The sequence below is a fragment of the Chenopodium album genome, chromosome 4, assembly GCF_948465745.1.
Source record: "Chenopodium album chromosome 4, dcCheAlbu1.1, whole genome shotgun sequence".
Lineage (NCBI taxonomy): Eukaryota > Viridiplantae > Streptophyta > Magnoliopsida > Caryophyllales > Amaranthaceae > Chenopodium > Chenopodium album.
This window is the reverse complement of record NC_137837.1, coordinates 11,172,550-11,184,304: the sequence shown is the minus strand read 5'-3', so window position 1 is coordinate 11,184,304 and position 11,755 is coordinate 11,172,550. Positions and strand designations below refer to the sequence as shown.

Genomic DNA, 11,755 nt, shown 5'->3' with positions numbered 1-11,755 from the left:
GGACATTTTGATTTTCAGTAGTTTGGTTTTGTTGAAAATTCAAGATTTGAAACTTTGAAAGTTTATGAAAAAAATTTAGGAGAATCAGTGCAAAGTGAAAGAAAGTTGGAAGAGGGAGAATTTGAATTTCCCGGGGTCTGAGATTTGTGGAGTAATCGATAAGCGGCGCGCAGCTATGATGTGGGATTTTTAGGCGCGCTTTAAGTGTCAGTCGTGTTATGGCGGGTAATGTTTAGCAAAATTGAATAAAAAACTTGGGAGCCTCAAATTTTAAATTTTTATTCGTTTTTCTTTTTTGGCCCCTTCCAAATTTGGCAGGCTTGTAAGAGATTGCTAGTATCTAGTATCTACGTATTAATTAAGGAATATCTATGTACGTACATTAGGTCACAAGTACATTGTACAATGTACATCACTTGATGATTTATGATATGTGTTCTAATACCACATCCGTTACAGGTTATGTGCAATGATTTGACATAAAGTAGGGAGGAAAAATGTCTAAACGTTCCACATAACTTGTAACGGAGGTAGTATAATTGTCTCATTGTGGAACATCGGTTTTATTCTCTTTGTTTCACTAAAATTGTTTTAACTAAATCTTTTATGACTATATTTTGCCACGCATATATACGGATATTTTGAGGTTTAGTTTGAACATCTTCGTGTTTTAAAATAATATATTATTTTTTAATATTAATTTTTTTGAGGGATTGAAATTATCTAACTAGCGAGTGTCTCAAAGACTCAAACAATATCCAATTTGTTATTTTTTATAATTTTTTGTTTAGTCAGAAAATTATAAACGTTATGATATACTTGAAATAAATAATTGCATAATATTTGACAATAATTTAGATTTGAATTGAAAAGGTATCATTGCTAATGGTGTAAATAATTGGTGTAAGAAATGTCTATAATAGTTTCTTGTTGTTGTTATAAAAGCATTATAGGTCTAACTAATGGTGTAAGTATAGCAAAAAGATATAAATAAACTTTATTGTCTTTAATTTTAAACATTAAACAATAATGTAATGTTGGATCACGTGTTCAGTACATTTTAATTGTCGGTTTTATTATTATTATTATTATTATTATTATTATTATTATTATTATATTTCAGGGTTGATATGAAAATATAGCCTTTGCAAAGAGAAGAGTGTCATGTAACACGAACTTAAGGCCTGTTCTCATACGATTATTTTCAGTTCAGTTCAGCTCTAATAGATTCAGTTCAGTTCAACACATTTCACTATTTCAGTCAACGAGAACAAGCCCTTATAATGAAACACCTTTTTGTATACTAAAAATATAGAATAGATAATTCCACATGTAACTATATAAGTATGGTGATTAGTCACGTTAAAAAAAGTGGAGATTGAGCCAAGAAAAAATAAATTAACTTTTAGAGAATCAATAGAACAAAATAAAAAAATATGGATATGGACTTGGTCAAGCAAAGTCTAAATGCCGAAATGGTACTATAATATTTGATGGTCAATATTGAATCTAATCAAACAAGTAGAATTATGATGCATTTGTAACACTTACCGTGTTTTGTGATAATCCACTACTTCTTCATAATTTTTGTGAAGCAAATAATCTAAACTTGAACAAAAATAGGAATTTGAGCCAAAAATTCACACTACTTGCACACTTGTTGCAATATTTAGTATATTACTATATTTGTTAATTACTTGCATTTTCGCTTTAAAAGCTTCACTAATCCGAAATAAAATTAAATTAAACTTTAACATAAATCTCTAGCTCTTAATCTCAACAAAAGAAAATTACAAAAAAAAAAAATTTTAAAAAAAAAAAAATCTCTCTTACTTAAAAAAAAAGGTTCAATGAGTTTAGTAGCGTTGGTATCAATACTAGTTGTTAGCTTGCAACTAAATTGGGTTAATGGGGCACCAAAAGTGCCTTGTTTCTTCATATTTGGAGACTCACTATCAGATAGTGGCAATAACAATAACCTTATAACAACGGCCAAGTGCAATTTTCCACCCTATGGAATAGATTTTCCTAATGGCCCTACCGGAAGATTTACTAATGGAAGGACAACCGTTGATCTTATTGGTTTGTTTTATTTGGTCACATTTTTATTTTTTTTTATATATTATTTCAAATTTTGCTAGATCAACGGATATATCACATTAACATATTAATATATAAATTTTTCTTACAAGATCATATCTGATAAGACGAAAAAACTTGAATAACAATGAAATAATGCTAATGTTTAATGACAATAATTTAGACATTTTGATCCTTAATATGATCATTAGTCATTACTAGTTATTGTAATAAAATTTATGCGTACAGGTGATCATCTTGGTTTACCGCACTATATCAAACCCTTTGCAAGTATACCAGAGGATGAAATTATGGATGGTGTTAACTATGCATCTGGTTCTTCGGGTATTCTCGATGAAACGGGTTTTCAAGTGGTAATTTTTAACTACATTTTTCATAATAGTTCCATTTTAAGTAATTTTGTACATGTTTATCATAGATTTATTTTTATTACGAGTACTTTTTACTTGTATATGACTAACTGATGACATTATGAATATGTTAGGGGGATCGAGTTTGTATGAATAAACAGGTGAATAATCACAGAGAAGTAGTATCAAAGATTAAAAATAAACTAGGCTCTAAAAATGCTGCTATTCACCTCAACAAATGCCTATATTCCATCTATGTTGGAAGCAACGACTGGATGTTTAACTATTTTATGCGACCAACTGTTATGGCCACACACATGATTCCCGGTGTCTATGCTGATGAACTCATTAAAGAATTAACCGGTCAAATCAATGTAAGTCTTGCCTCTTATACGTGCTTAAACTTTTTCTATACGAATTAAATTGTCACATTAATAGTGAAATAACGTACAGTAACAACAAAATTCAAACAAAGACACATTTTTGTTTTTCTTACATGGTTCTTAGTACACGTTTTTATTCATATTATAGTTATTTTGTTTGAAAAGCTCATTTTGAAATGAATTAAACAGCATCTCACAAGCTATTGTATATTTCTATTGAGTATAAATACAAAATTTGATCAAAGTCTTAAGAAAAAGGCGTTATATTTTTACCTGTAATTTTAAGAAAAAGGCGTTATATTTTTACTTGTAATTTTAATTTTGGCAGATTTTGTTACTAATTTTCTCTTTTCTTTTTATGGTATGACCTCTTGAAGACTATTATTAGCCTGGGAGCAAGGAAGATCATATTATTTGGGCTCTCTCCACTTGGTTGTCTTCCAATACTAAATTTAGTTCAGACTTGTTCAGGATTCATCAATGGTGTATTGAAGGATTATAATCACAAGTTGAAATCGCTAGTTTATAATTATAACAGCAAACATCCAGGAGTCAAATTTGTGTTCATAAACAGTATGGATATCATCTCTGCAAATAATCTTGAAAATCTTGGTAATTCCACATTTCATGTCACTCATTCAGTACATAATTTTCGCAAAACTTTTAGAATTTGCTCTTAACTATGTATATGTTCATCATCTTTAGTTAAATTAATGATGAACATAGTTAAAGAGCCTAACAAACGTAACCGTTAGACTACTAACAAAGGGCGAAATATAAACATTTAGAATGCACATCAAAGGTGTATGCTACATTTCACCAGTTGCTAGCTGCCTAAACTGTCTAAGACTACAGTCTTGTTTACTTCAACTTATTACAAAGTATCGACAAACATAATTTCAAAAGTTGAACAGAACAACGCCTAACTAATTTATGATTTTGTTTGCAGTTAGAGTGGGATTGAAAAATACAAATCAACCGTGTTGTGGAGTGGCAGCAGAATGTATCCCATTCAGTCCACCATGTAGCGATCGAAAAGCACGAGCATATTGGGATCAAGAACATCCTACCGAGGCTGCTAACAAGATTTTGGCTTCAAGAGCCTACAAAGCCAAAATGTCCACGGACACTTATCCTATGGACATAAGCGCTTTAGCGGCTCACCACTAAAACCAGTGCATTCAACTACAAAATACAAAAACAAACAGATACGGAATACAAAGAGCTAACATTTGATGTGGTTGCGCTTGTCATTTTCGACAGGGCTCGTGCACGGTGCACAAGCTTCTCAAATAACTTCAATTTTTTTTCTTCAAATTTAGCCATTTAGGTGAGTCGTGAAGAAAAATAAGAGCCATGGCACAGTTAGTCCAATTAGTCCCATGACGCGATTTAAACGTTTTAAATTGCACAAACAATCTCCCATTTGTGAGTTAACAAACAATTGAAAACTTGTAATCACACATTTGCAAAATATAATGGAAATACAGCAGCTTTGATCAATTTTTTGGATACTATTGGCATTAATAGACTTGTTTTTTTTTATTGACTGACTAATTTTGTATTATTTTTTATACCAATATTACATAACCCAAAAAAATAATCCAAATTAAAGATTCATCTATAATTCATCCTAAGAGACTTAGAAATGGCTCCATGACTAAAATAGCCCTCAACATGGATGGCTTTCCTCTTTCTGATATTCGATTCGGGGGCGAAAGTATAGATAGGCAGGGGAATTAACAGAGGAATAGATCTTGAATAAAGTGGTGATTTGAAGAGATGGGTGATATCTTGAAGAGGCCTTCTAGCAGATATTCTGCGGCATTTGAGACACTTGCTTTGAAATTGAAAAACTGTGTTTGTGACTTGCTTTGATGAAGTGAAAGGTGGGATGTTCTCCTTGTTAGCCTGCATTGAACTTACCATTTTACTTTTATGAGGAATGGAGGAAGATGATTGACCCCAAAGCGACAAGACCTCGAAGGCCGGCTTTTCGAGCCGGCTGGATGATAATGTGACAAGCAACACAAGTTTTGATTGAGAGAGATTTTAGGGGTGTTGAGTGAATGAAATATGAGTTGAAGAAAATGAGCTATATAGGAGAAAAAGGAGGGAAATATGAAACTTTTTTTTTTGGGGTGTATTTTTATTCAAATTATGTTTGAGTTTTGAGTTTGGAGGGAGAAAAATATGTGAGAATCCAATGGTTAAATTTCAAGATTTAGATGTATTTGAAATTTGGAATATTTATTTAGGAATTGTACTAGTATTGCAGAAGTAAAGAAGAGGGAGATTTTAAAACTATGAAAAATGACCAATATTTTAAAGGGGAATTATTAGTTTAATATGCATAAGATTCCCAAAATTTGGGATTAGCAAAGTAATTGACTTTGTAATTTGTAAATGAGCGGCGCAGCTCAGGTGTGAAAATTGGAAGGCGCGCTTAGAGAGTTAGAGTTTTAAGGGAATAGCGCAAAGTTGAAATTACACCTGAAAATTTTGCAACCAAAAAACGCATCTATAAAATTCAATTTTAGGTATCACCCTTTTTGTATTATTATTTGATGTGCTTGTACGGAGCACTTCTTACTCCCTTAGGCTAGGGATATTCAAAAATATCAGATCTGTTTTGTTCAAAATTCCGATGATTCGACTTGAAATTTTGGATATTTAATTCGGTTATACAATTTCAAATAATTTGAATTAGAAATTCAAAAAAAAAAAAAAAATCGGGCTTTTGGATCAGATACAAATTGGAATTTTTTCAAATATTTTAGCAACCCGATTATACGATCTGAAATTTTGGATTGAATTTGGATTGCAATTCGTTACATAAAATGTCTTTCACCGACCCTCTTATAAGAAGGATGGTTATTTAACAATTTAAGTCAATTATCATCTATCCTATAATATAAAATAAATGTATACTTCTTCTGTTTTTTAATACTTGCAATACTTTTTAAAAATGAAAATGTCACAATACTTGCAACACACTATAAATAAAAAGTTATTTTAGGAAAAAACTATATTATTTCTCTTATTTAAAGCACATTACCCACTAAATTACACTCCTAACAACCACTCATCCCATTTTAAAGTGTGTGAACCCCACATTTATTAAATATAATGAAAAAGTGTGTGTTGCATCTATAAATATATAATTGCAAATCACAAGGTCTTAAATAATAATAATAATAACAATAATAACAATAATAATAATAATAATATGTACGATATCACAAAGAATCATTATATTAGGAAGTCTAGCAACTAAAAAAACTCCCTTGAAAGAGAGGGCTCTCTCCTCGAAAGAAAGTCGTTCCTTCGCCTTGAGCGATTTCCCTCCGTCACGACAGTGTTTGCCTCGGCAATGGCCGACGAGTTGGCACAGAAGTGTGCGATTCTCCGGATTGATGAAGATGAAGGTGGTCTGATTGATTTAGGGGAGGTGGAGTGCGAAGAATCAAATGAAAACATTGACCTACTGCTAATTGGGCGACTTTGCACATCTTGTCCATATAATGTCGAAGCTTTTAAAAGGACTATGAAGAAGGTCTGGGCACCATCTAATGATCTGGTCATTAGGGTGATTAGCCCTAATTTGTACGCTTTCCAATTTTTCCATTGGAAAGATAAAGAGAAGATTATGAAGGGTCGGCCATGGTGTTGGGAGAACAATTTACTCGTTTTGAATGAAATTGATGGCGATGAACAACCTGACCGTGTCGAATTAAATCGTTCCCCTTTCTGGATTAGAGTGATGAATTTACCGTTTAATTGTAGGTCAGATGCTTATGTTAAGGCCTTAACTGCTAACCTAGGCGAATTCTTGGAGGTGGAGGAAGATTCTCTAGGACTTGGCAGATTAAGGAGAATTAGATTGATGCTGGACATTGAAAAACATTTGCGTCGATACCAATGGGTGAAAGACAGAAAAGGCGAAGAAGTCCGGATTGAATTTAAATATGAGAGGCTGCCATATTTTTGCTTCGCTTGTGGCGTTATTGGCCACTCTGAGAAAGACTGCACCTCGGTGTCAGAAGAGGAGAGATCGAAAAGGCTGGGTTGGGGTCTGTTCTTGCGTGCCTCACCAAGGAAAGGGATCCAGAAACAAATTGATGAATTTAATCAAATTGCTAGCTGTAGAAAGCAACTCTTTGTTACCAAGGATAAAGACAAAGATACGACTGTTCTAAAAGTGTCTTGTTCATCTGGTGGGAGTGTAAGCTCACTAGTAGAGGGAGATGGAATTGATGGGTAGGGAAGTAGTGTTGCTACTTATGCTACAGAGAAGGAAGCAGGGGAGAATCAATTAGCTTTAATTGCTGGAGAAAAGGTGGGCCAGGGGAAGGTGGTGGGGTCCGAGGAAGTAGTGGTAGAGGAAGCTGGGGAAGTAGGTAAGGGCAGTGAATTACCTCTTGCTTTTATATTTGGTGGGGATAGTAAGAAGGGTGGGGGGAAGAGTTGGAAGAGGATTTAAAGGACTGCAGGGGATGGGGCGATGGAAGTTGATGAGGGGGGAGATAAACTTGCTTTTAAGGCTCAGAAAAGAGGTTGTGGTGAGGAGGTGGAGGTGAACACAGAAGGTAGTGAAGGGGAGAGGAAACGAAGAAAGAGTAGTTCCCAATTACCAGCTCCATCTGCTTTATTGACGGAGGTTGGCCAGTTCCAACCCCGTCGTTTGCAATGAGTCTTCTATGTTGGAACTGTCGGGGTGTGGGCAACCCTTGGACAGTTCGAAGGCTCCGTAAATGGAGTAGAGCAGTAAGCCCGGATTTAGTTTTCATTTCGGAAACTAAAATTGGTAAGGAAGCAGTAGAGAGTATAAAAGGGAGAATTGGCTATACGAATGCTTTTGGAGTGGCTTGTAGAGGAAAATCAGGGGGTCTATGTCTATTTTGGAGTGAGGAGGAAATTAATTTCTCTCTTGTTTCTTTCTCACAAAACCACATTTGTGGGGATGTGATGAAAGGTGGTGATCGATGGCGCTTTGTGGGAATATATGGGTGGCCGGAATCGGGGAACAAATATCAAACATGGAAGTTAATACAACATCTATGTGACGAGGCTAGTGACCCGATTGTGTTTGGTGGCGATTTTAATGAAATATTGTCTTATAATGAGATCGAAGGGGGTGCAAGTCGTGAAAGGAGAGAAATAGGAGGCTTTAGAGAGGCTCTTGATTCTTGTGAGCTTAGAGACCTTGGCTTTAAAGGCCAATGGTGGACATGGGAGAGGGGGAGAACGGTTCGCACAAGAGTAAGAGAAAGATTAGATCGGTTTGTTGCTTCTTCATCTTGGATGCACATTTACCCACGAGCCTCAGTTGAACACTTGCTGAAATTCTGCTCGGACCACGCCCCTATTGTCTTGAAATTAACTCCGAAAGCTAAAAAGAGGCGAAAGCGAACCAAGAGCTTCAAGTTTGAAACTGCTTGGCTGTTTGATGACACTTGCGAAACTGTTGTGAGGGAAGCGTGACACTCTGATGAGGAGTATGATGTGCTGGGTAAACTTGGTGCAACCAGTGTACGACTGGCGGGGTGGAGTAAAGATAAGTTTGACGCCTTAGGGAAGCAGATTGAAGAGGCCGAATTTGCTCTAAAACTGGTGCAGCAAGAAAGGATTACGGAGGAGTCTTGTGATAGGAGTGCTCAAATTGAGAAAACTCTTGATGATTTACATAAGAAGTATGAAGCATATTGGTTTCTCCGTTCTCAAGTTCTTGAAGTGCGGGATAGTGACAAGAACACTAGCTATTACCACCACAAGGCTTCTCATAGAAGGGAAAAAAAAAACACCATCGAAGGGTTGTATGATGATGAAGGAGTGTGGCGGGAGGATGACGACTGCTTGGAAGACATTGTGAGTGGGTTCTATTCGAATCTTTTTACCTCGTCAAACCCTTCAAGTGCGAACTGCCAAGAGGTTCTATAACATGTGTCGGCTTGTATTAAGGCAGAAAATAAGAGGAGCTGCTCCGTCCCTATACGAAAGATGAGGTTTTTGCCGCTCTTCAGCAAATGCACCCTTGTAAAGCCCCCGGCCCGGATGGTATGCATGCTATTTTTTATCAAAGATTTTGGCATATTGTAGGTTATGACGTTTTTAATTTTGTTCGCAATATTTTGTGTGGTGTCTCTTCTCTAAATAATGTTAACCATACTAATGTTGCTCTTATCCCGAAAGTAAAATCTCATAAAAGTATGTCTGACTTCCGGCCGATAAGCCTGTGTAATGTGTTGTATAAGCTGGTTTCAAAAGTCCTTGTTCTTCGATTAAAATCTATTCTGCCTAATGTGGTCTCTGAAAATCAAAGTGCTTTTGTTCCGGGACGATTGATTACGGACAATGCTCTCATTGCCTTAGAATTATTTCATACGATGAAGAACCGAAATCGGAGTAAAAGGGTACTATTGCTTTGAAACTTGACATGAGTAAGGCCTACGATAGAGTAGAATGAGGCTTTCTTAGGAAACTTCTCCTCACTATGGGTTTTGATGGAAGATGGGTGAATTTGGTCATGCATTGTGTGTCTTCGGTCTCATATTCTTTCATTATTAATGGGAGAGTATGTGTGTAAACACCCATTTGTGTCTCCCCAAAACCAAACCCAGTGATGAGTGCCTTTCATGTCGAATCATAATCGAATGAAGCGAAAGTGTGGAAAGTCTAGTGTTCCGGAAAGTTTTAAGTTTCTTTTCTCTTCTCTCTGTTTTTTGAAAAATTATTTTCAGAAAACAACTAATCCAGTTTGGTTGGTCCATGATATGGGTCCAATAGTAGTGTAGTTGGATGGGGATTGCAAAGACCTTTCCAACGATATATTATAAGCCCAATTCCGATGAATATTGAGGAAGTTATGGCCAATTTACCAAACTGGGCCCGGTTTGAGCTTTATGTACGGCCCAATGATCTAGGGGAGGGCCTAATATGATTTATCATTCCTAATGCAATTAGGAATGGTTTTAGTCTTCTAGAATCTTCTAGAAGGTTCTTTTCATTCCTAATTCAATTAGCATTGATAAATTGACTTTTGACTTTTCAGAGTTTTAATCAAAATCAAATAGCATTTTCGAGGAAATTATATGATTTTATCCTCCAGTACGGCAAACTTATCTGATTTTCAAAAACGCGTTAAAATTAGGCTTGGCGCCTGACCCCAGGCTTTGGCGCCTGGAACCATGCCTGGCGCTAGCCATTGGCGCCTGGCGCTAGTGTTGGTGTCTGGCGCCAGCTTGCCAGGGTTTGCGCCAACTCTGTTTTTTGTGCGTCAGACTCTGTTTTGTTTATTTTATCTTTTTGGCTGATTTTCTCTATAAATAACGTATTAAAAACTCCGTTTTGAATCATTTACATTCACCAATTCTCACGATCATTCACCTACAATCAGTTTTCTAATTCTTTCATCTCTCTCTCTTTCCTTAATTCTTTCTTTCTTTTAATTCTAAACTTTGTTTTTTACATACAAAATTCCGCATTCACAAGATCTAGGAACACCTGGCCATATTCGAAGTTGCCTTTGCCCTAGACGTGAAAGGTTTAATTTCTGAGGGCTTGGTTCCAAATCTCTATTTCAATTATTTAATTTAATTGTTTTGATTATTATTTTCCTTGAAGTTACTAACGTGTGTATTTTGTTATTAGAAAGAGGTACGAGGCATCAAAGTAAGTGCTTTAATGGTTTTAATTGATGTTATGATGTAGAAATCATGTTTATATTGTTATTATGATATTCCTAGTATCATGTCTAGGGTAACTTTAATATTAAATATGATTGCTATGATGCTTCCTATGTTCTTCCTAATATTTATGATTGTTAGTATCATGTTAGGGTTAAAGATTTGATTTTTATTGCTTAGTGACATGCTAGGGTTTGTTATTAATCTTGTTAGTATCATGCCTAGGATCTTGCTATTATTATGCTTTAACATGATTTATGATTATTGTTTTGATTATGATTATAATTTTATAATTATTGTGATTATGATTAACATGATTATTATTATGGTTAATATGATTGTTATTATGATGATTATTTCATTGTTATAATTTTATGATCATGATTATATTTATTATTATGTTGCTTGATTTATTATTTATTGCTTGATCACACCTTTTATGCATGTTTAAAGGGATTTGGTATTTGTAATCACGATTAATAAGATAATTAATAATCTTGTTAGGTTTAATATGATTATAATTCAAGTGATCGCCAATAATAGTTTGTTTGTGCATTAAATTCAACCAACATAGATAAACAGGTTTAGGGTTAATCCTATTGATTGCATGTTAGTCAAAAAGCGCACATGAATACGATCAGAATAAAGTAGAGGCCTATTATTAGGGCAGATTCAATCTCTTTTAGGTTAGATTTGTACTTTCATCCCCGAACCCTTATTTAGTTCAATAACTTATGGAGTTGACGATCTCATGGATCGTTAAGGGGTGTAACCTTCACCCTGTGAATGGTTTACAAGTTCCTAAAACTTGTTGGCGACTCTTTTGCTCTATCTTCTTCCCTTTTGAACGCCACCGTACTTTAGTGTATGATCACAGTGGGGTTCAAGCTAGGGGTTAACGCTTGAAATCTATTCCCTACAGTTTTTGGCGACTCCACTGGGGAGGATTTCTATTTTAATTTCTGAATTTGTTTCGGCAATGATTTAGAATGAGTGGATGAGACTCGAAACGTTCTAAGTATTTCATGTGCGTAATTTTGATTAAAAGTATTGTCATATGCATAAAAAAGATATCATTGGAAAGACCATCCGTAACGAGTTAAAAACATAGGATTTTACACGTAGGAAATTTGAGAAATATCTTTCACAACTAGGACTGAAATAACACCGCGCGAAACTGGAAAATCTTATCGAGCACAGAAAGCTGCTGAGGCATGTGGGAAGTAGCGTCAGGGGC

General features: G+C 35.1%; 2 protein-coding genes across 2 annotated transcripts; both read left to right on the top strand.

Moving 5' to 3' along the window:
- The first annotated feature begins 6,206 nt into the window (after positions 1-6,206).
- On the top strand, positions 6,207-7,097 carry LOC145627644 (uncharacterized). Its single transcript, XM_081680008.1, has one exon. It carries the CDS (start codon positions 6,207-6,209, stop codon positions 7,095-7,097), a length of 891 nt encoding a protein of 296 aa, XP_081536134.1.
- Positions 7,098-7,522: 425 nt separating this feature from the next.
- On the top strand, positions 7,523-8,773 carry LOC145627643 (uncharacterized). Its single transcript, XM_081680007.1, has 2 exons — positions 7,523-8,277; positions 8,365-8,773. The coding sequence occupies exons 1-2, from the start codon at positions 7,523-7,525 to the stop codon at positions 8,771-8,773; spliced, it is 1,164 nt and encodes a 387-aa protein (XP_081536133.1).
- Positions 8,774-11,755: the final 2,982 nt, after the last annotated feature.

Bases quoted from the DNA above. Each gene is read 5' to 3' on its own strand.
- LOC145627644 (XM_081680008.1), top strand. From the start codon at position 6,207: ATGGCCGACGAGTTGGCACAGAAGTGTGCGATTCTCCGGATTGATGAA.
- LOC145627643 (XM_081680007.1), top strand. From the start codon at position 7,523: ATGAGTCTTCTATGTTGGAACTGTCGGGGTGTGGGCAACCCTTGGACA. The intron at 8,278-8,364 runs GTTTGATGACAC...TGGTGCAACCAG, and splicing joins AAGTTTGAAACTGCTTGGCT to TGTACGACTGGCGGGGTGGA.